The sequence below is a fragment of the Indicator indicator genome, chromosome 16 (assembly GCF_027791375.1).
Source record: "Indicator indicator isolate 239-I01 chromosome 16, UM_Iind_1.1, whole genome shotgun sequence".
Taxonomy (NCBI): Eukaryota; Metazoa; Chordata; class Aves; order Piciformes; family Indicatoridae; genus Indicator; species Indicator indicator.
Window position 1 is genome coordinate 3,334,036 of NC_072025.1, and position 19,008 is coordinate 3,353,043.

Below are 19,008 nucleotides of genomic sequence, written 5' to 3' on the forward strand. Positions count from 1 at the left end.
GCAAGCCCTGGACAAAAGAGGGGATAGAGCAGGAGCAAGGCAGGGAGATAAGGCAGCTGCAGCCCAACCATCCCTCCTGGCTGACTTTTGGGAAGGGTGCCCTCAATAATACCAACTTAGTTCATTCTGAAGACTGCCTGGGCTGGGTCAAGGGGAACCAGGCAGGTCAGGGCTTGCCTGGCCTCCCATAACTCATCCTCTGCTCTCTCCACATTGCCCCAGTCTCTGCTGTGCAGGCTTGGGGAGCTGGCATAGGGACTTTGCCAGGATCTGCTGTGCCAACGGTGGCCAGGCTGCTGCCAGGACACATAGGAGGCACCAATCCCATTCCAGCAAGGGACAAGGATTGGCTGGGATCCCTTTATTCCTGGATCCTCCCTGTGCTGCTCTATGCCATGGTCTGCAACCAGGACAATCCCATCATTTTCCCCAAAGACACACTTCAGGTATTTCTAAAGAGCTTTTATTTTCCATTCATTTCCCGTCCCCCCCCGGAAGAAGCAGGGATTTTGTTCCAAAGGGCTTTCTCAGGGACCCAGCCCACAGCAAGGGCTCTGCAGCCAAGCCCACAACCCCAAAAATACCCCATCCTGTGCCAGGCACCGCATCCAGCCACGACAGCTACCCACCTACCATTCCCATTGCCTCCCAGCTCCCAGCATCAGGGCTTCACCCCAGCTCCAGACCCCACAAACACCTCTGGGAGGGCAGAGAGCTGACCATCTGCTGAAGGAAGAAGGCTTGTTTTGTTTTCTTCTGCTGTCCCACAGCACTCTGCCTGGTTGGGTGTTCGATTTGGGGTGAGTCTGGGTGCTGTGGGGTGCTGAGCCCGGCGTTAGTAAACACAGCAACTCCTCACCAGGTGTAAATGGCAGCAGGTTGGGGGATGAAGGTTTTACTCCAGAGGGCTTGAGGCAAAACCATCTCTGCTGATGGCTGAGACATGGCAATGGGGAGTGATGGTGCTGAAAGGCAATGGGTGCTCTGGGTTCCTGGGAGTCACTGCAGGGAGGTGGCTGGTGCTGGCATTGTCCCTGGGTGGCTGATGGTGGGGTGAGCAGCTCCTTCCCCTTCCCCCTCCCCCAACACAACCTCACCCCTGCTGCTTCAATCCCCACACACAACCAAGAGCTGGCAGGTTTAACCCTTTAAGGCTCACCCTAAATCTAGGAACAAGGTTTTCCCCTCTCCCCACCAGCAGCAAGCTCTCACGCACTGGGGTCAGCTGGAGCAGCAGCAGTGAGCAGGGACATGTTGAGTGGAGCCTGCAGCACCTCAGTGACCCTGGAGCAAGCGTGACACAGGCTTCACCCTGCCTTTACCCCCAGCCAAGCAGCTAACAAAACCCCAGGTTCTCCAACATCCACTCTCCTGCCTGTAGACCCAGAGTCTCAGCTGCTTGGGGCAGGAGATGCTGGGGTCACTGGTTGTGCTCTGCCTGGTGGTCGGTGGTCCCCGTGCCCCTCGGACTGCCTGCTACCTGTACCTGCAACTTCTTGGTTAGCAGCTCCTCACGAGGAGGTGGCAGGGGCCGCTTCAGCCCCTTGGTGGAGGCCCCTGAGATGTCTTCTGCTGCCTCTGTAGGCTGTGCCTCCAGCCCGGGCTGGGGCTCTGGGGGCTGGTAGCCTGTCTCGTTGGGATCCAGGGGGTCTCTGGAGAGCAGGATGCAGATGGAGGGGACGTTCTTATGGACGGTCAGGTTCTGCGCTGGGCCACCTGGCAGAGGGTCCTGGTTCTCCCAGACCTCCAGCAGGGTTTTGTAACGTACCTTGGTGACCTGGTGAAGACCCCCCAGCTTCCGCTTCATGATCTCCACACAGGTGATGGTCTTGGTCACTGCCCTGCCACAGCCGCTGAAGACGATTTGCCTTCTGCCCTTCAGCTCCATCTGGGCCATGGCATAGTTCATCAGGTTCCTGATCTTGCTGCCCTCCTTCACTTTCATCTCCACCACGTCTGGGGGCAGGTCAGAGAAGGGCAATGGGCTCTCCTCCTCCGACGTCCGCACCTTTCGGAAGTTCTCCATCCCAGACTGGACAGCAGGCTTGGCTCTCTCTCCTCCAGCAGCCATCCTCACCCCTTCCTGGTGGATCTCTTTGGGGATTCTAGCCCCCTGGGACCATGACAGGGCTGACTCCACTGCCCTCCAGCCCAGCCCGTAGGAGAGCTGAGTTTAGTCCTGTGTCCCTGGCACCACCAGCCCCTTCCACGCTCCTTGCCTGGAGCTGGCTGTGGAGGAGCTGGCAGCAGGCTAGGTGGCTGTGCCAGAGGCTGTCCCCTGTAGGGGACAGGGCTGCAGGATCCCCTGGATGTCCCTGGTCGCTGTCAGTGGGGACAACAGCCGGCTCAGGCTCTTGGTGATGCTTGGGCTCCTCCGCTCCCACTGCAGCACTTGCTTCTGCTGCTCTTTGCTTCATTCTGGACTTCAGCAGCCCCCAGAGCTGTTCTGTGTAATTAGCAGATCCTCCCCCTCTCCCTCCCCTTCATCCCTTCCTCCTCCTCCTCCTCCTCCCCTCGCTCAGCCTCCCATCCCAGCACCCAGCCTCCCATCCCAGCACCCAGCTCCTGCCTTCATCCCTGCCCAGCAGCAAGAGCCAGGGAAGGGGAAGGGGGTGAGCCGGGAGCCCTGATTCCCGGCTGGGAGCATGCAGGCGGGGAAGCAGCAGGAGGGGAAGGGAAGGGAAGGGAAGGAGGGGAAGGTGGAAGGCAGAGGGAGAAGCTCATTCTTGCCTTCATGATGCTCCCAGAGTCCTGCCCCCTTAAAGAGAACCTGGTCCCTTCTCTCAGTGCTTGCTCCGCTCAAGGACACCAACTGGGAACTGCCAATGTCAGCAGAGCTTGGGCAGCCAGCCTGCCCTGCACCCTCTGCCCAGCAGCATCCCCACGGGGAATGGCAGAGAGGTGTAGGAGGGACTTTGGGAAAGCTGGCAACCTGAGCTCAGTCCTTATTAGCCATCAGAGAAGCTATCTCAGCTCTGGAGCCCGCAGGCAGGACAAATCCTGGCAGATGGCACTGAGCATGCCAGGGCTCTGCACCCCCCCAGTACCCTGCAGCCTCAGCCTTGGCTCTCCCACAGGAGAAGCTGCCTGTCCCCAAAGCCCCGAGGAGCAGATGTCATGGCAGAGATGGTTTCATGGCTGATTTCTCTCCCTCCTCCTCTTCCTCCCCCATCCCTCCCTCTCCCCGCTGCTCTCCCAGGCCCCGTCTCTTGCTCATCTCCATGTCCCCAGCATGGCTTTGCCCACCGTGGGGTCAGCAGCATATTTCCTTGCTGAGCCCTTGGTATCCTATTCCAGGAGACACCTATTGCAGGCTAGAAGACCTTCTCTTTCTGCCCCAGTCCTTTCCCAGGGCGCAGGCAATGTCCCTGCCCCAGGCTGGCCCTCTGCCCGCCCCTGTCACTTGCTGCCTGGAGGATCATTGCCCAGTGGACAGACACGCTGAGTATTGACTTGCACTCAAATCTTCTTGGCCTCTGGAGGCCCCTGGATTGTTTTCACTCCGAGCAGGGCTTGAGAATATACATAAATAAATCAATCCATCAACCCCATGCCCGTGGAGGTGAAGACTGTGGCCAGGCAGGATGCCACCATCCCCTCCCAGCCAGGGTGAACCCTGTCCTCCTTCTGGCCCCCAAAGCAGCTTTCTGTGGGTACCACTGCCTGAAATGGGGGTACGAGAACAGGACACACACACTGGGTTCCAGGAGGGGTCTGTGCACAATGGAAGAACAGCACCAGGGTGCCACCTGTAAGGGCTGAGGTGCTCCACCCAAGAGCAGTGCACTACCATGCTGGAAAAGCCAAGGGGATGGAGAACAACTTCTCCTGACCCAGAGAACACCCCAGGAGGCCCTTTTGGCATGGAGTAGGGAAAGCAAAACAGGGCACACAATGCTCACTCCCAGCACCAGCTTCAGGCTTTGAACACCCCCAAGTCCCACCTGGCACTTGCAGTAGTGAGCATGCCTGGTTGCTGTGTTTCCATCATGAATCCCTTGCTCATACAAGACAAAATGACATCATTTTTCCTCTCTTTCACTTGATGGCTATTTGTGGCATCCTTAAAATGTCTTTTTTTTCCCCCTTTCTGCTTGTGGTATCCTTGCAGAAGGTTCTTGACTCCTTCCTTGGGAACTCATGGAGCTGGATGAATCCCTAGTGCTCAGTGAAGCATCCGCTCCTTCAGTCCTGGCCCAGAATCACCTCCCATGGCCCATTTTATGGCCTTTCCAGCTGATGGAAGCAGCAGCAGCAGCTTCCCTCCCTGCACCTCTAATTGCTGCTCACCCAGCTCTGCTTCTTGCAGCCTCTGAAATGGAGGCAGATGAGGTGCAGTCATGGCCAGGCCTTGCTGCATCCCTCAAAGAGCTGAGGAAGAGGCACTCCCCCCAAAAGCAAAGGCTGCGGTGGAGGGGGAGCATTAATGGCAGGGTGTTGCTTTTCCTCTCCAGCACTCAAAATGTAAATGAATTTCATTATTAGCAGCTCTGCTGCTAATTATCATCTGAAGCCATTCATTAGCCTGTCAGCTTATTTGTTGGAGGACAACAGAGTGGATTGGTTATTCTGAGTGATGGAAGAGCCAAAATGAGCTCAGCCGCAGCGAACAGCAGGGTGGGAGAGGGAGGAGAGTGGGGATGTGGGGGACACACAAAGGCACAGACAGCCCCTGAATGGGGGGACTGGGAAAAAAAAACCAACACCCAACAAAACACTGTGAAAGAGAATGGGGAGCAGTTTAAAATGGAGAAGAGGCAAATGGTCAAGGCATGATTGGAGAAAAGTCCAGACTAAAGGAACTACACCCTGCATCTTGTCCCTCTGTCCTACCTGAGCATTCACCCTCCTCACACCAGGACTCAGGGACCAGTCCCTTCCTCCTTTTCCTGATTACAATTGCTCTCTGAGTATCCCAAGTGCCACTGCCACAAGCTGGCAGCACCCCACAGGGCTGAGGGTTCCATCCTGGGATGGGAAGTCCCCATCCCTGCAGGACCCTTTTGCATGATCCCAGTCCCACAAGAGGAGTGAGTTTGAAGGGCCATTTGGCAAAGGAGCCAAAAGAGGAGGGCTGGCATTTTGGGGATGGAGAGGGCTACAAGGCTACTTCTCCCATGAGGACAGGCTGAGGGAGCTGGGTCAGTTCAGCCTGGAGAAGAAAAGGCTCTGGGGAGACCTTATAGTGGCCTTCTGGTACGTGAAGGGGGCTACAGGAAAGCTGGAGAGGGACTTTTTATCAGGGTCTGTGGTGACAGGATGAGGGACAATGGTTTGAAACTAGAGCTGGGTAGATTCAGATTGGCCATTAGGAAGAAGTTCTTTACCGTGAGGGTGGTGAAACACAGGAAGAGTTTGCCCAGAGAAGTTGTGGACACCTCATCCTTGGATGTATTTAAGACCAGGCTGGATGAGGCTTCAAGCAACCTGGTCTAGTGGAAGGTGTCCCTGCCCATTGCAGGGGGTTTGGGACTAGATGCCCTTTAAGGTCCCTTCCAACCCAAGCCATTCTATTTATATATTTAAAGGAACAGCACAGAGCCAGATCTCAAAGTGGCCTGGCCAACCCTGGAAAAAAAAGGAGGAAAAGACTCCACCACCACATTCCTAACGGAGAGCAGGACAGCTGGAGAGGAGCAGTAACCTGAACTCCTGCCCTCCACCTGTCCTCTCCATATTTTCTTTCACCCAAGGTGGCCCTGCATGGGAGCGGGGCGGAAAGTTGCAGCACCCGATACAAGGAAAGTCTGGGCACTGCCACCCATCTCTGCGTCACATCGGCCCAGCTCAGGTCTCAGGTGCTCATCACGTTGCACTTGGTGGCAGGCTGATGCCAGGGCTGATTGCAGTCCCAAGTGAGGTGCAGATGGATAGTTAGCATGCCACAGCTACAGGGATCCCCTATCCCAATCCTAACCAGGGTCCAGGAGCTGCTGCTTCTCGGGACCAGCCCCCAGCAGACATGATCCCAAGCTCCTGGAGGTAAAAATGTTGTCTCAAAGTTCCAGAGATGTTCTAAGAGCATGCTAGAATACCACCAGCTCTCAGTCAGGTGAATTAGCAAAAGAATCCTCTCATCCCTACCTGAAGCAGAAAACAGCAGAGCTCAAGATAATCCTTGTCCTGAGTGAGGCAATAAAACAAGAAGAAAAAAAAAAGAAAAGAAAAAGTTTTATAAGCTAAATCCCTCTACAAAGCAGAAGGAGCAGGAGGACATTGTAAAGATTCTGAGGCCATTCATGAGTCCTAATATTCCTGACCAGCCCCACCTGGGACCTTCCACCCTCTCTCACCCAATCCTGCTCTATTTAAGTTCAGCTTAGAGGCCTTGGCCCTAGTCTGAGCTCTCTTGTGACTGGTCTCTAGGTTAGCTGCAGCTATCCTCATGCTTGGTTCCTGCTGCTGCCTGTGGACTTGACTTGACCTGCAGGTTGGTTTGTGGGCTTGCATTTGAACCCGTCTAGACCCTTGTTTAAACCTGGGTATCTTTTCTAGCTGGCTCTGCTCAGGTAGCGTGGGATGGGTGCCATGTAGTTAGGCTCTTGCCCTATCCCTGTGTTATCTCCTTGGCTCTCCAGACATCTCCCATGAGCAAGGGGAGCAGCCATCTGTTTGATTCCTGAACACACCTTCTTGTGCAGCCTGTGACAGAAATGTGGCAGTGCTGAGGGCAAAGAACAGTTCTGCAGCTGGCCACCCCCAAAGTCTTGATAAGCTAGGAAGGTGCTGGAGGATCTGAGGCAGGCAAAGAAGTGGATGGGGAACAAATCTAGATGAGAGAAAACTCAGGAGAGGAGAAACGTGGGAGACAAAGTAGCTCCCAAGGTCCTTGGCTCAAGGATGGGACCTCACAGTTGATTTGTAGTGAAACTGGGCCTGAGCTGAGTGCCAAGAAATCCTCCTCAGGGAAGTGGGGCTGGGATGTGTGGCCAGCCCCAAACCCCAGGGTGCTCAGTGCCTGCAGGGAGAAGAGATGCCTGCAAGCAAAGCCTGTGCAGCACTCCAAGTCTCAGAGCACCCTCGTGAGGTCTCACATGTGGGTGAGCAGCAGCGCTCAGCAGGAACGGGGATCCACAACCGCCTCCCCTTCTGCCCTTGCTGTTCAAGTTCCTCCTCCTGCTGCTGTGCAGGGGGCAGGGCTGGATGCACTGCACGGGGGTGCATCCCTGTAGGGAACAGCAGCTCAGGGTCCAAGATCTAGAAGGTGTTTAGAGTGGACAGCTGGGCCCTCAGATATGGGGTCATCTGTGGCACACTTATTTTCCTGCTTTCCTCTATTTTACCATCTGTGCAATAGGTGTTTTCCCTGTTTCTGCCAGGTTTCCTTCCCACTGTCACCACAGAGCGATGCTGTTCATCTGCTTGGGCTTTTTGTTGACCAGGGCTTGCTGGTGTAAAGAGATTTAGCTGCTTTGCTGACTTCCCAGGGTGGGACACTGTCCTCACTGCCACTCTGTGCCCAATGATAGCATGTGGATGCTTAAGTTTGGACCCTGAAGGGGAGGAGGATTTAGCTGTCAGATAAAGCCAGCTGCATGGACATGCTCACAAGCCCTGAGGCAGGAGGTCCAAGTGGCCTGCATAGGGCTCCCTGCATTGACACTGAGGACAAGGGACACTGCCTATAGAGTCCTCATGTTGTTTGTAGTCCTCAAGCTGATTGAGGATTTATGTCCCCTTTCAGAGCTTTCTGTCCCTGTCCTAGCTCACCTGTGAGTCAATTCATTCCCCTGCTCTTTGCCCCTAATCTTGGCATTTCTGACAAGCAATCAACAGATCCTCATGCAAGCTGTTAATTACTGCAGCATAAGGCAGACCACAGTGAGAACCTAGGCAGGACGTGGAGTGGGGACCCCTAAATTTGGTCACAGCATCCCAGCATGGTGAGGGTTGGAAGGAACTTCTGGAGATCTTTCAGTCCAACTCCCCTGCTAAAGCAGAAGTACCCAGAGCAGGTTGCCTGCAATGTTCAGGCAGGTTTGGAATCTCTCTGGAGAAAGACTCCCCAGACTCTCTGGGCAGCCTGCTCCAGGGTTCTGGCACCTTCACAGCAAGGAAGTTTCTTCTTATGTTTCAGGTGGAACTTTCTGTGTTGCAGTTTATGCCCTTGCCTCTTGTCCTGTCCCTGGGCACCACTGAGAAGAGTCAGGCCCCATCCTCTTGCCCTCCACCCTTTAGCTCTTGCTGAGCATTGATCAGATCCCCTCTGGGGCTCAACAGCCCTAGGGCTCTCAGCCTTTCATCCTCATAGAGAAGCTCTAGGCCCCTCAGCATCTTTGTAGCCTCCTCTGGAGTCTCTACAGTAATTGCCTCTCTCTTGAACTGGGGAGCCCAGAGCTGGTCCAAGGACTGTAGATGTGGCCTCAGCAGGGCAGACTCGAGGGGGAAGAGAACCTCCCTTTACCTGCTGGCCAACACTCTTAATGCACCTCAGGAGACCCTTTGCCTTCTTGGCTACAAGATCACATTGCTGCCTGTGGTGAACTTGTCCACCAGCACTCCCAGGTCCTTCTTTGCAGAGCTACTTTCCAGCAGGCCACCCCCTCTCCTGCTGGTGGGACCTGCAGGCTCCCCCTAGCCTGCTGGGTACAAGCAGCCTGACCCCCACAGAAGGTCTCCTTCTACTCCTGTGGAGCTGCCCATGCCCACTGGAGGGTCTGCCCTGCCCCAGGTGGGGACCACTGCACCCCCCAGCGACCCCTCAGCCCTGCGGGGCGCTGCCCCTTTCCCCGCCCCTCCCCATGGCCGGCGGCACCAGGACCCCTGACAGCGGCAGCGACTGTAACTCTCGCGAGAGCTCAGCATCCCCCCATAGCCCGGGCGACGGCGCGGCGCAGTCTCGCGAGAACGCGGCCGCTGCGGCAGGAGCAGCGCCAGGCGGGCCGGCGGCCGCCGCCTCCCGCCGTGGGACGGGACCGGGTCACAGCCGTGAGTGCCGGGGCCGTGGGGAGCGAGGACTGCCTGGGTTTGCGGAGGGGAACCCCGGAGTGGGGTGACCCTCCACCCCCCAGTCTCCCCCGTCTTCTGCATCCCATAGAGCGGGGGGGGGGGAGGTGCGCGGCGTGGGGCTGCACCTACCGTCTTGAGTCACCAGGGACCGAGCGTGGGGCAAGCCGCTGTGTGTCCTCATCCCTCGCCAGGCAGCTCCTGGGAGGCTCGGCTGTGGGGAGGGGGGTGCGTGGGGCATGCAACCGGTCGCCTGTGAAAACCCGCGGGCAGCCATGCCCGCCACGTCCGAGCCCGGCCGTTAGCAGCGCAGCGAGTGAGGGGGGATGGGGGGGGGGGGGATGGTGACGGGGGGAAGGTGGGAGGGCACCGGGAGGGGGTGTTGGGGTCTCTCCTCAGTGTTAGCACCCCTGTTCTGCACTGCAAACCCGAGCAGTTTCGCATAGCCCCCCGAATTTTGCAAGTCCTCCCCGTATTGCAAAAGCCGCCTCCCCCCCCCCCCCCCCCCAAATTGTATCCTGCCGAATTTTGCCAAAGCCTCTTTGTTTCCGTAAAGCGGGGCGGGGGTCGGATCTGGGGGCACACCTGGCTGCGTGTCCCTGCTCCCGGCACACGTGTGTGGGGGCTGTGTCGCCTGGGGAGACGTCACCGGCTCGTATTTATAGCAGCGGGGCGGGGGGGATGGAGCCGTCCGTGGGCTGCTGTCGGGTGGCGGGAGACGGCACACACCGGGGAGCCGCGGGCGTTTGCTTTGCCTAGCCGCTGTCTTCGGCGCTGTGATGGTTGTAGGAGATGTAGAGACACCTCTCCCCCCGCTCCAGGTCCTCCAGAAAGACCAAAACGTGCCCACTGGGCACCCTACCCCCCGCCATCAGAAATGTGTCTTCTGCTGCCATTCCTCTGCCCGAGATTGCCTGGCAGAGGGCAAAACCTGCAGGCAGGTGGGACAAGCAGAGTGGCTGTCTTCTGGCTTCTATTTAAAACCTCACCTCTTGATTTTTGCCTCAGTTTTGCTTAATTTTCACTGCTGGGCCATGGCATGGTCTGGGACCATGCTGGGATGCTAAGCTGGACCCTCTGCCACCTGCAAGATGTGGCACAAGGTGCCAAATGCCATGAGTAATGGTGAAGCCAGCACTCAAGTGACTCATTAGTGACAATCACCACTGATTTATGATTTTCCCAGCTGGTATTTTCAGTTGATTTCTATGTTCCCTTTTGGCCTGGTTTCTGCCTTGGGCTTCCAGAAATGGGAACTGTGATGCCGTCAGGAGTCCCCTGTGCTTGAGCGCTTCACTAACAGAAAATTTCATACCAAAAATGAAAGGGTTTGGGTCAGGTAATGAGCTTGAGGCTTTCAAACTGTCCACTGCTGTCTTGTCACTCATGGGGCTGTGTCCCTTTTCCCCTCTGCCAGGGCTGGATATAGGTCAGTCAGGAGTGGGAGGTTAAGCTGGTGTCCTGCCCCACATGGTTGGATCTTCTTAACTGGTACATAAAGCCTTGGGCCATAGGAGCTGGGATTTATTCTGCTGCCAGCCCAGGTGCCAGCAGTAAGCTGAGGGTGTGAGCAGAGCATCCACGTGAAGAATGCAGCCTGTCTGCTTACACTGTCCTTGAGATACTTTGGAGCAGGGAGAAGGGGAAGGCTCTTCAGGGAGGCACCTAACCACTTCACAGCACTCTTTCTCTTGTTTTCATCCAGCTTTGCCAAAGCTCCCAGGACTTTTCCCCCTACTTCTCCTGTGGAACGGGGAGCCTGAGTGTATGCCAGCATGGCAGGTATGGGGAGGTCTCTGGCAGGGCTGCCCCTTGCTTCTGAAGCCCATCTAGGGTGTCACTGGCCATAATGTCACCTCTTTTGTTCTCCAGTGGGGTTGTGGGTTGTCCACGCTTGCAGTATCCACGTGGCCAGCGGGGGATAAATTTGTCTTGATGCTTGTGGGTGGTGGTTGTGAAGGGAAATCTTTAATTCCTGTGTGAAACTCATCAATTCTCAGGGCTGGGAGCGAGACTAATTAGGATGCTCCTCGATTTATATGTCCAGCTCTGCACAGTGCCTAAGGCTGGTGAAACTTTTTTTTTTTTTCTTGCAGAAAAAGTGAACAACTTCCCTCCCCTGCCAAAGTTCATCCCCTTGAAGCCATGTTTCTACCAGGACTTCGATGCCGAGATCCCTCCGCAGCACCGCACCATGGCCAAGCGGCTTTACTACCTCTGGATGTGTGAGTTGCTGGCTGGGGAAGGGCTTGGGTGGGATAGTGTTTGCCTCTCTCTAGGCTGCTCCCCTGGAAGTCACTTGTTGAAAGAGCAGAGCAAGGTCAGGGGAAGTCCCTTCTGCCCCTTCAGGCTTTGGGGTCTCCTGTTAAAAGGCACTGGGGATGGGATGGGGGCTGCAGTATCCTATGGCTTCAGCCCTTCTAGCCTCGAGGATGGAGGCTTGGAGCTGGCTCTGCCTTTGAGGGCCACTGGTGATCTTGATGTCCCTCTGGAGCCTGCTGTGAGGAAGACGTGGTTCAGCACCTCCACATCCTTGTGCCCAAGGATTTACTTCTCTCTCTTCCTCACTTGGCTGCTGGCCTCGCCCTACCAGCGAGCTGCCAAGCCTCTGCTGGCTTTCTTTGGTGGCTGGGCTGGGGAAGGACTTTCTCTGCCACTGCAAGCTCCTCATGAGCCCTTTGGCAGCAGCCTGAGGCTGAGATGCTGCTTGGACTGGAGGGCCAGAGTGCCCACTCTTCTGAAAGAGGGGAGCCTGGGGCTTCCCCCAAAGCTGGATCTTGCCTGTTCCTCTTGCATGCCTCTGTGTGCCGTGCTGTGCTAACAGAGCTGTCACCATCTCCTAACTCTTCACACTAGCCTGGATCTCTCTTCCTTACAATCCCTGGGTGGAGAGAAGAGCCAGAGGGAGAGATCACACCCCAGTATAGGCAGAAATGGATGCATGCAGCTTTGGGCAAGCTGGCACCAGTAGTTTATTCCTCTTCAGAAGAACTTAGTTCCTTAATCAGGTGTTTCCTGTGAAATTTGGAAGCAGTGCCCAGGGAGTGCCCTCTGCTTCTGAGACAGGCTGTAAAGAGCTGAGCTGGCACTGGAGAGGTCAGGAAGTTCTGCTTTTGGCATGGTGCCAGGCTGGCACCCCTCGGGTAGTGCCTCACTCCACAACTGGGGGCCATATCCCATCAGGAAGGTGACCGTGGGCTAATCTCCCCATTGTGTCAGGGTTGGTGTAGTTTTTCCATTAAAGGGGAGGAAAAAAAAGTTGTGCTTCCCTGGAGAAGCTGCCTGGAGGGTGTTAAATCCCTTCCCCATCTCAATCTGGCTGTTCTTACTCTGCTTAATTTAACAGAGCTGGCTTCTCACTCCAGCCTTTCTCAAAAGCACCAACGAGCTTTGTTGGATTTTCACTCTCGGGATCATTTTCTCCCCAACTCCCCCTCAGAGAGGCTGAAGTGTCCCCTGGGTGTCCTTGGGGGATTTAGGGAGCAGCAAGCCACCCATTCAAGCCTGGCCAAGTGAGCTGCCTGCCTTGCCAGCTGCAGCTCTCCTGCGGGCGGCGGTGGGAGGGCTTCAGCTCTCCTCGAAAGAATGAATCATTCTCCGAAGTCGGAGGCGTCAGAATGCAGATGAGCTGCTCTGCTTTGTCCTGTGTCTGCTGAGCTGGCCTTCAGAGTGATGGCCCTTGTGTCACAGCCTAACCCCCAGCAGGGGAGAGAGATCCAAACACACCACCCCCCTGAACTGGCAAGCTGGGGGGCAAGAGTTCAGGGCTTCAGGGCGGGGTTAGCTTGGGGAGCTCTTGTGGAAGCTCCTTTGGCAAAACTGTAGCTGGAGGCAAGCAAAAAGCTTCACTTTGATTTCTCCATTTTCCTCCTGTTGGTGGAAACATGGCCTGGCTCACCAGCAGTGGGAGGACAGGGCTCGTCCCTGGAGCCCCACGACCCCTGGACTTGCTTAAGACATTCTAACTCTGGCCATAGAACCATAGAGCTGTTGAGGTTGGAAGAGACCTTTGAGATCATGTGGTCCAACCACTCACCTAGAGCTTGCAATCCCACCACTACTGCTAAGCCATGTCCCTCAGCACCACATCCACGTGCCTTTGAAATCCCTCCTGGGATGGTGACTCCACCACCTCCTTGGGCAGCCTGTTCCAGGGCTTGAGAACCTTTTTGGGGAAGAAACTTTTCATGATACCCACCTCCTGGTTCATTGAGGCCACTTCCTCTTGCCCTGTCACTTGTTGCATGTCAGAAGAGACCAGCCCCCACCTGGCTCCAACCTCCCTCGAGGGAGTTGTAGAGAGCAATGAGGTCTCCCCTCAGCCTCCTCTTCTGAAGGCTCAGTAACTCCATTTCCCTCACGAGACTTGTGCTCAAGGCCCTTCATCAGCTAGTTGCCCTTCTTTGGACACACTCCTTGCACCTCCTGGAGCAAGAGGCTCAAAACTGAACCCAGTACTAAAGGTGAGCTGAGTAGAAAGAGACCATTCTCTCTCTATATTTTTTTTCTTCCTTCTCCTCAGCTCAGGTTGGCTGAGCCAGTCTGGGGATACTCCCTGGGCTCAGCCAGCTTCATTTCACTTAAATTTAGGACCCAGCAGGCCAGCCCCATGTGGTCTCCTGCATATAGCTCAATGGCTTGAAGTCCAGAAGGAGAGCAGTGACAAGTGGTGTCCCTCAGGGACCTATACTGTTTAATATTGTTATCAATGCTATAGATGGTGAGATTGAATGCACTGTCAGCAAGCTTGCAGATGGCACCAAGCTGAGGGACAGATGGCATCCAGAGGGACCTGGGCAGGCTGGAGAGGTGGTGTCCAGGGGAACCTCATGAGGATCAACAAGAACAAATGCAGGGTCCTGCACCTGGGCCAGAACAATCCTCACTATCAATACAGACTGGAGGATGAGGTGATAGAAAGCAGCCCTGAGGAAGAGGACTTGGAGTGCTGGTGGCTGAGGAGCTGGCCAGGAGCAGGCAGTGTGAGCTTGCAGCACAGAAGGCAAATCCCAGCCTGGGCTGCAGCCAAAGCAGTGTTGGCAGCAGAGCCAGAGAGGTGATTCTGACACTGTGCTCTGCTCTGCTGAGACCTCACCTGGAGTACTGTCTGCAGCTCTGGAGCCCTCAACACAGGAATGACATGGACCTGATGGAGAGGGTCCAGAGGAGGGCCATGAAAATGCTCAAGGGACTGGAACACCTTTGCTGTGAGGACAGGCTGAGGGAGCTGGGGGTGTTCAGCCTGGAGAAGAGAAGGCTCCAGGAAGACCAAATAACAGCCTTCCAGTACCTGAAGAGGGCTACAAGAAGGATAGAGAGAGAGTTTGCAAAGGCCTGCAGGGACAGGGGCAATGGCTTCAAACTAGAGCAGAGCAGATTGAGATTGGATGTGAGGAACAAGTCCTGCACCACGAGGGTGGTGGAACACTGGAACAGGTTGTCCAGGGAGGTGGTTGAGGTCCCATCCCTGGAGGTATTCAAGGTGAGGCTCACCAGGGCTGTGGGCAACCTGATCTAGTGGAGGATGTCCCTCTGCAGTCAGGGTTGGACTGGATGACCTTCAGAGGTCCCTTCCAACCCAGACCACTCTGGGACGATTCCCTGGGGTCGGGGCATGCAGTGTGGCAGTGGTGTCCTCTCTAGGCCCCACTCTGCTCCCTCTGTGTGTGTGTTTGCAGTGAACAGCATCACCTTGGCAGTGAATCTGGTTGGCTGCCTCGCATGGCTGATCGGAGGCGGCGGAGCCGTCAATTTTGGACTGGCAATTCTCTGGCTCATTCTCTTTACGCCCTGCTCCTATGTCTGCTGGTTTAGACCTATTTACAAAGCTTTCAAGTAAGTGCTCACACCTCAGCCTGGCTTCTCACAGTCTGGATTTGGTTTTTTTCCTTTCCTAAACAGAGTTTTGCTTTGGGTGTTGCCTGTGTACCTGGGGGGAATTTCTGCTCTTTCTGTCCAGCCCTTTAGCTTTATTTTCTAACCTTCCTAGCAAGGTTGTCTGGGATTTCCTGAGGGCCCTGTGATATAAAGACACCAAATGTGTGTGTCTCTGCAGAGGGTCTGGGGGAGTGGCGAAGATACAGTTGGGGTACCAGTTTCCCTTCCCCCTCTCTCTTTCTCCTCGCCCCCTCTCCTGCCCCCTCTCCTTCCCCCTCTCTCTTTCTCCTCGCCCCCTCTCCTTCCCCCTCTCTCTTTCTCCTCGCCCCCTCTCCTTCCCCCTCTCTCTTTCTCCTCGCCCCCTCTCCTTCCCCCTCTCTCTTTCTCCTCGCCCCCTCTCCTTCCCCCTCTCTCTTTCTCCTCGCCCCCTCTCCTTCCCCCTCTCTCTTTCTCCTCACCCCCTCTCCTTCCCTCCTTCCCTCTCTCTCTCCCTGCCATGAGTCCAGACTGCTTGTACTGATCATCCGTGCTGCTGAGGGCAATCCCCAGTGAAATATCCCCACATCTGGAAATCTGGGGGTGTATTTTTAACTCCTGTGGGATGGTTGAGTCTGATGGTAGGGGCAGTGTGAGCTGAGAGCTGTGTCTGAACAGGGGTGTCCTCACTGCTTGATGCACTCAGCTGGCCAAGCCATGAAGAGGGTCTGATGCCCTGTGGCTTTCCCAGGCTTTAGCCTCTCATGATTTCTCCTTTGCCTTTAGTTTGCTGTCCACAGGCAACTCCACTTTTTACCACCCTCTTGCCTAACCCACAGCAGCTTCTTCCCCAAAAGGGTCTGAGATGTGGGAGCAACTCCCTTCCCTCACAGGTTATCAGGGATGTAGGGAATGACTGAACCTTCTCTTGCAGGACAGACAGTTCCTTCAGCTTCATGGCTTTCTTCTTCACCTTCATGGCCCAGCTGGTGATCAGCATTATCCAGGCAGTGGGAATCCCTGGCTGGGGTGTCTGGTAAGGAAGCTGCTGCTCTTGTGGTGGGTGCAAGGTCAGTCACTGCCACGCTGCTGCTGTGCCCTCTTGCTCTTTTAACATCCTGAGTGCTTCAGCAGCTGCTCTCCTTGTGGAAGATGGTTTGAGGAGCTGGGAGGGACAGTGGCAGGCTGTGGTGTACAGGGCCAGCCAGGAAAGCCCTGAGCTGCTGATCTGACTGCTTGCTGTGCTCTCCTTGCAGCGGCTGGATTGCAGCAATTTCTTTCTTCGGGACCAACGTGGGCTCGGCCGTGGTGATGCTGATCCCCACTGTGCTCTTCACAGGCATGGCAGTCTTCTCCTTCATCGCTCTCACCATGGTATGGGAGCAGAGAAAGGGGGTGGGGGGGTGCTGCCTGCCTTTGGGGAGCCCTCGCTGCCCCCCGCCCCCCGGGCGGTCGCCAGGAGCCGCAGCTGCTGAAGTGCCTCTGGGTTTTCCTTCTGCCCGACCCGCTCCAGGTGCATAAGTTCTACCGGGGGAGCGGTGGGAGCTTCAGCAAAGCCCAGGAGGAGTGGACCACGGGGGCCTGGAAGAACCCCCACGTGCAGCAGGCAGCACAGAACGCAGCCATGGGGGCGGCGCAGGGAGCCATGATGCAGCACGAGACGCAGTACTCGGCCACCCCGAACTACACCTACTCCAACGAGATGTGAGCAGCAGGACTCTGTCCTCAGGAGAAAGATCTTTGGTGGGGGAAGGGAGGAGGAGGAGGAGGAGGAGGAGGAGGAAGGCTGAGCTGAGACTCTGCAGCCATGCCAGGAATCTGAGTGTACCATAATGGTTCTTCTTTTCCTGTCCTTTGTAACAAGATTGGGATTTGTTTAGGGTTTAGTTGTTTGTTTTGTTTTCCCCTCATTACTGTCTTAAACTCTTTTTTTTTTTTTTTTTTTTTTTAATCCTCCCCCCATCTCTTCTCCTTTCTTTTTCATTTTGAAGAGGCCATGAGGTGACCTGCAGGGCTTTTGTTGTGTGTGGTAGTTAAGTGTCTGTTCACTTTGTCTTTTTTTTTTTTTTCTTTCCCCTGTGAAATAGTGTACAGTGGTGGGGTTTTCATTACTGTGGTGATAGGTGTACGTTAGAACTACATCAGCCAAAAGCTCTCCCTTTCCCCCAAACACCCTCAGAAGGGAAAGACAAATACAGCAACCAGCACCCATCTCCCCTCACCTCTGACTGGTGGGTTTCTGACCTGTGTGAATTTCCTCTTTCAGTCGATAGCATCCAGCCACTGTCTCAGCAAGGGCAAGCAATCCTGGGAATTTTCCCTTTTCTTTTGCTTTTTTTTTTTAATTAGGAGGTGGCTGGCTGATTTAGCATTAAAAACAAAGGAGGTTGGGGAGGGGATGGGGAGGGGGGAGATCAAAGAAAAGAACCCCTCAATTCTGCTGTTGATATGCTGGAAGCCAAGATTGCTAATCTACACTCCAGCTCAGGATCTACAACTTCTCTCCATGTGTGGTGTTGTAAATGAGTAGTTCACGTTTTTGATGTGGAGGACCTGTAGTGGTGTGTGCCAGTGGGCAGGAGCCCTGGTGCTGTGTGTGTGTGTGTCTGTGTGTGTGTTGGGAAGCAAGGACAGGTTTTCCCTGTGGGATACAACCTTCTCCTTCCAGATTCTGCATCCCAAGTCTGGTTTTTAAAGGCTTCTGTTGTGAAAAGCTGCTCTAAAATTGGCAGAGTGTTTGGCAGAGGATCCTATTCTCGGGTGAGGCTTCAGGTCACATCTTGCCACCCCCTGGGCAAGCACATGGAACCAGCCTCACTGACTGTGTCAGTGGGGTTTGTCCCTGTTAGCTTTTGAGGTGTGCACTGATTTAAGGCTCTTTAAGAAGCCTCCAGGCTAGTGGGAAGGATTCCTGCTCACTTCCACTTCTAACAAGTGCAGTGAGATGTGGCCTCATGCAGATATCCCTGCTCCTGTCAGCCCCAAATCCCTGCCTAGTTAGGGAAGGTCAGGCTTTAAGCAGTGGAAGGCAGCTGAGCTTAGACTAATACCTCTTGGGCTGTGGCAGCTGGGGAAGGTGAGTAGCAGACCCTAGAAGAGATCAGTTCTAGGAACTGATGAGCACTGCAGGGCAGGAATAGGGAAAGGTCCTTTCCAGAGATGCTTTCCAGACTCTAAATGCACTTTAAATAAGCCAATTTTTCCCCCAAGTCCTAGAAAAGCAGCCCAAACAGAAGCTGACCCAGCCCCTTGGGTTAAATCTCCCCTGCCTGCTGCAGGTGACGAGCTCAGTGTGCCACTACTCACACCCACAGCTAACCAGGGCCTTGCCAGCCCCTCACCCCCAGCCCCTTTAGCTGTCTGGTGATGCTTGTCTGTGACTCCCACCCACCAGAACAATCCCACAGAGCTACTTCTCTCCTCCAGCAGAGCACACCAAGAATAGTTTCCTTTGTTGAGGGTATTACCACGGCAGTCCCTCTGCAGTAAGCAAGGCTTCTCTTGACAAGAGTAAAACCCAGCTGGTGATCCAATGCCTGTCTGTGTGTGTGTGTATAGAATCTATATGTATAAAATGTAAGGGGGAAAGTAATCCTTTGCTGAGCCTATTATGTACTTAATCAGGTTTCAATATCGTGCAATTCATTTCTAGCTAGCCTAAAACTGACTATGCCAAACCACGTGCTGTGTCATTCATGTCTGAGAAATGGTGGATTGCAGTGACTTCACCTTTTGCATTTACAGTAAGATGCATAAATAACTGTAACAAGCTCTAACAGACGTTGCTTCAGCACCTAAACCTTCCTCTCCAGTCTGTTGCCTCACTGAGATGTGCTGCTCTGGCTCCAGCCAGCAGGCTGGGTACTGTATCCCCCCATGCTCGTTTTGCCCTGCCACCAAATCAGGGGGGAGCAGCCACGGCTGTGAAACCGACAGGAGGTGGGGGGAAGAGCTGATGCTGGGTGTTTCTGTGGCTGGGTGAGGCAGCTGCAGGTTCCACCATGCTTGAACTTTCACTGATCTCCTCTGCTGCTTTATCAAGGTTCTGGTGCTGTTTATTATGCCCCAGGGTTGGAGAGGCAGAGCCCACTCCCCCATATTCCCTGCCTTGCTGCTTATTTGTGCTTGGCAACATTCAGGAGCTGCCCAGAGAGCAGCCTGGGAAGGGTTGGGGACCACTGGCCATGCACTGCTCCAGATCTGTCACGC

The 19,008-nt window shown here is 55.0% G+C and overlaps 2 protein-coding genes across 2 annotated transcripts; one reads left to right on the plus strand and one right to left on the minus strand.

Moving 5' to 3' along the window:
• Positions 1-1,420: 1,420 nt before the first annotated feature.
• On the minus strand, positions 1,421-2,071 carry RPP25 (ribonuclease P and MRP subunit p25). Its single transcript, XM_054388127.1, has one exon. The coding sequence runs from the start codon at positions 2,069-2,071 to the stop codon at positions 1,421-1,423; it is 651 nt and encodes a 216-aa protein (XP_054244102.1).
• Positions 2,072-8,889: 6,818 nt separating this feature from the next.
• SCAMP5 (secretory carrier membrane protein 5) lies at positions 8,890-16,542 on the plus strand. Its single transcript, XM_054387859.1, has 7 exons — positions 8,890-8,928; positions 10,652-10,728; positions 11,043-11,171; positions 14,625-14,781; positions 15,734-15,835; positions 16,056-16,173; positions 16,313-16,542. Exons 2-7 carry the CDS (start codon positions 10,722-10,724, stop codon positions 16,505-16,507), a joined length of 708 nt encoding a protein of 235 aa, XP_054243834.1. The 5' UTR covers positions 8,890-8,928; positions 10,652-10,721; the 3' UTR covers positions 16,508-16,542.
• Positions 16,543-19,008: the final 2,466 nt, after the last annotated feature.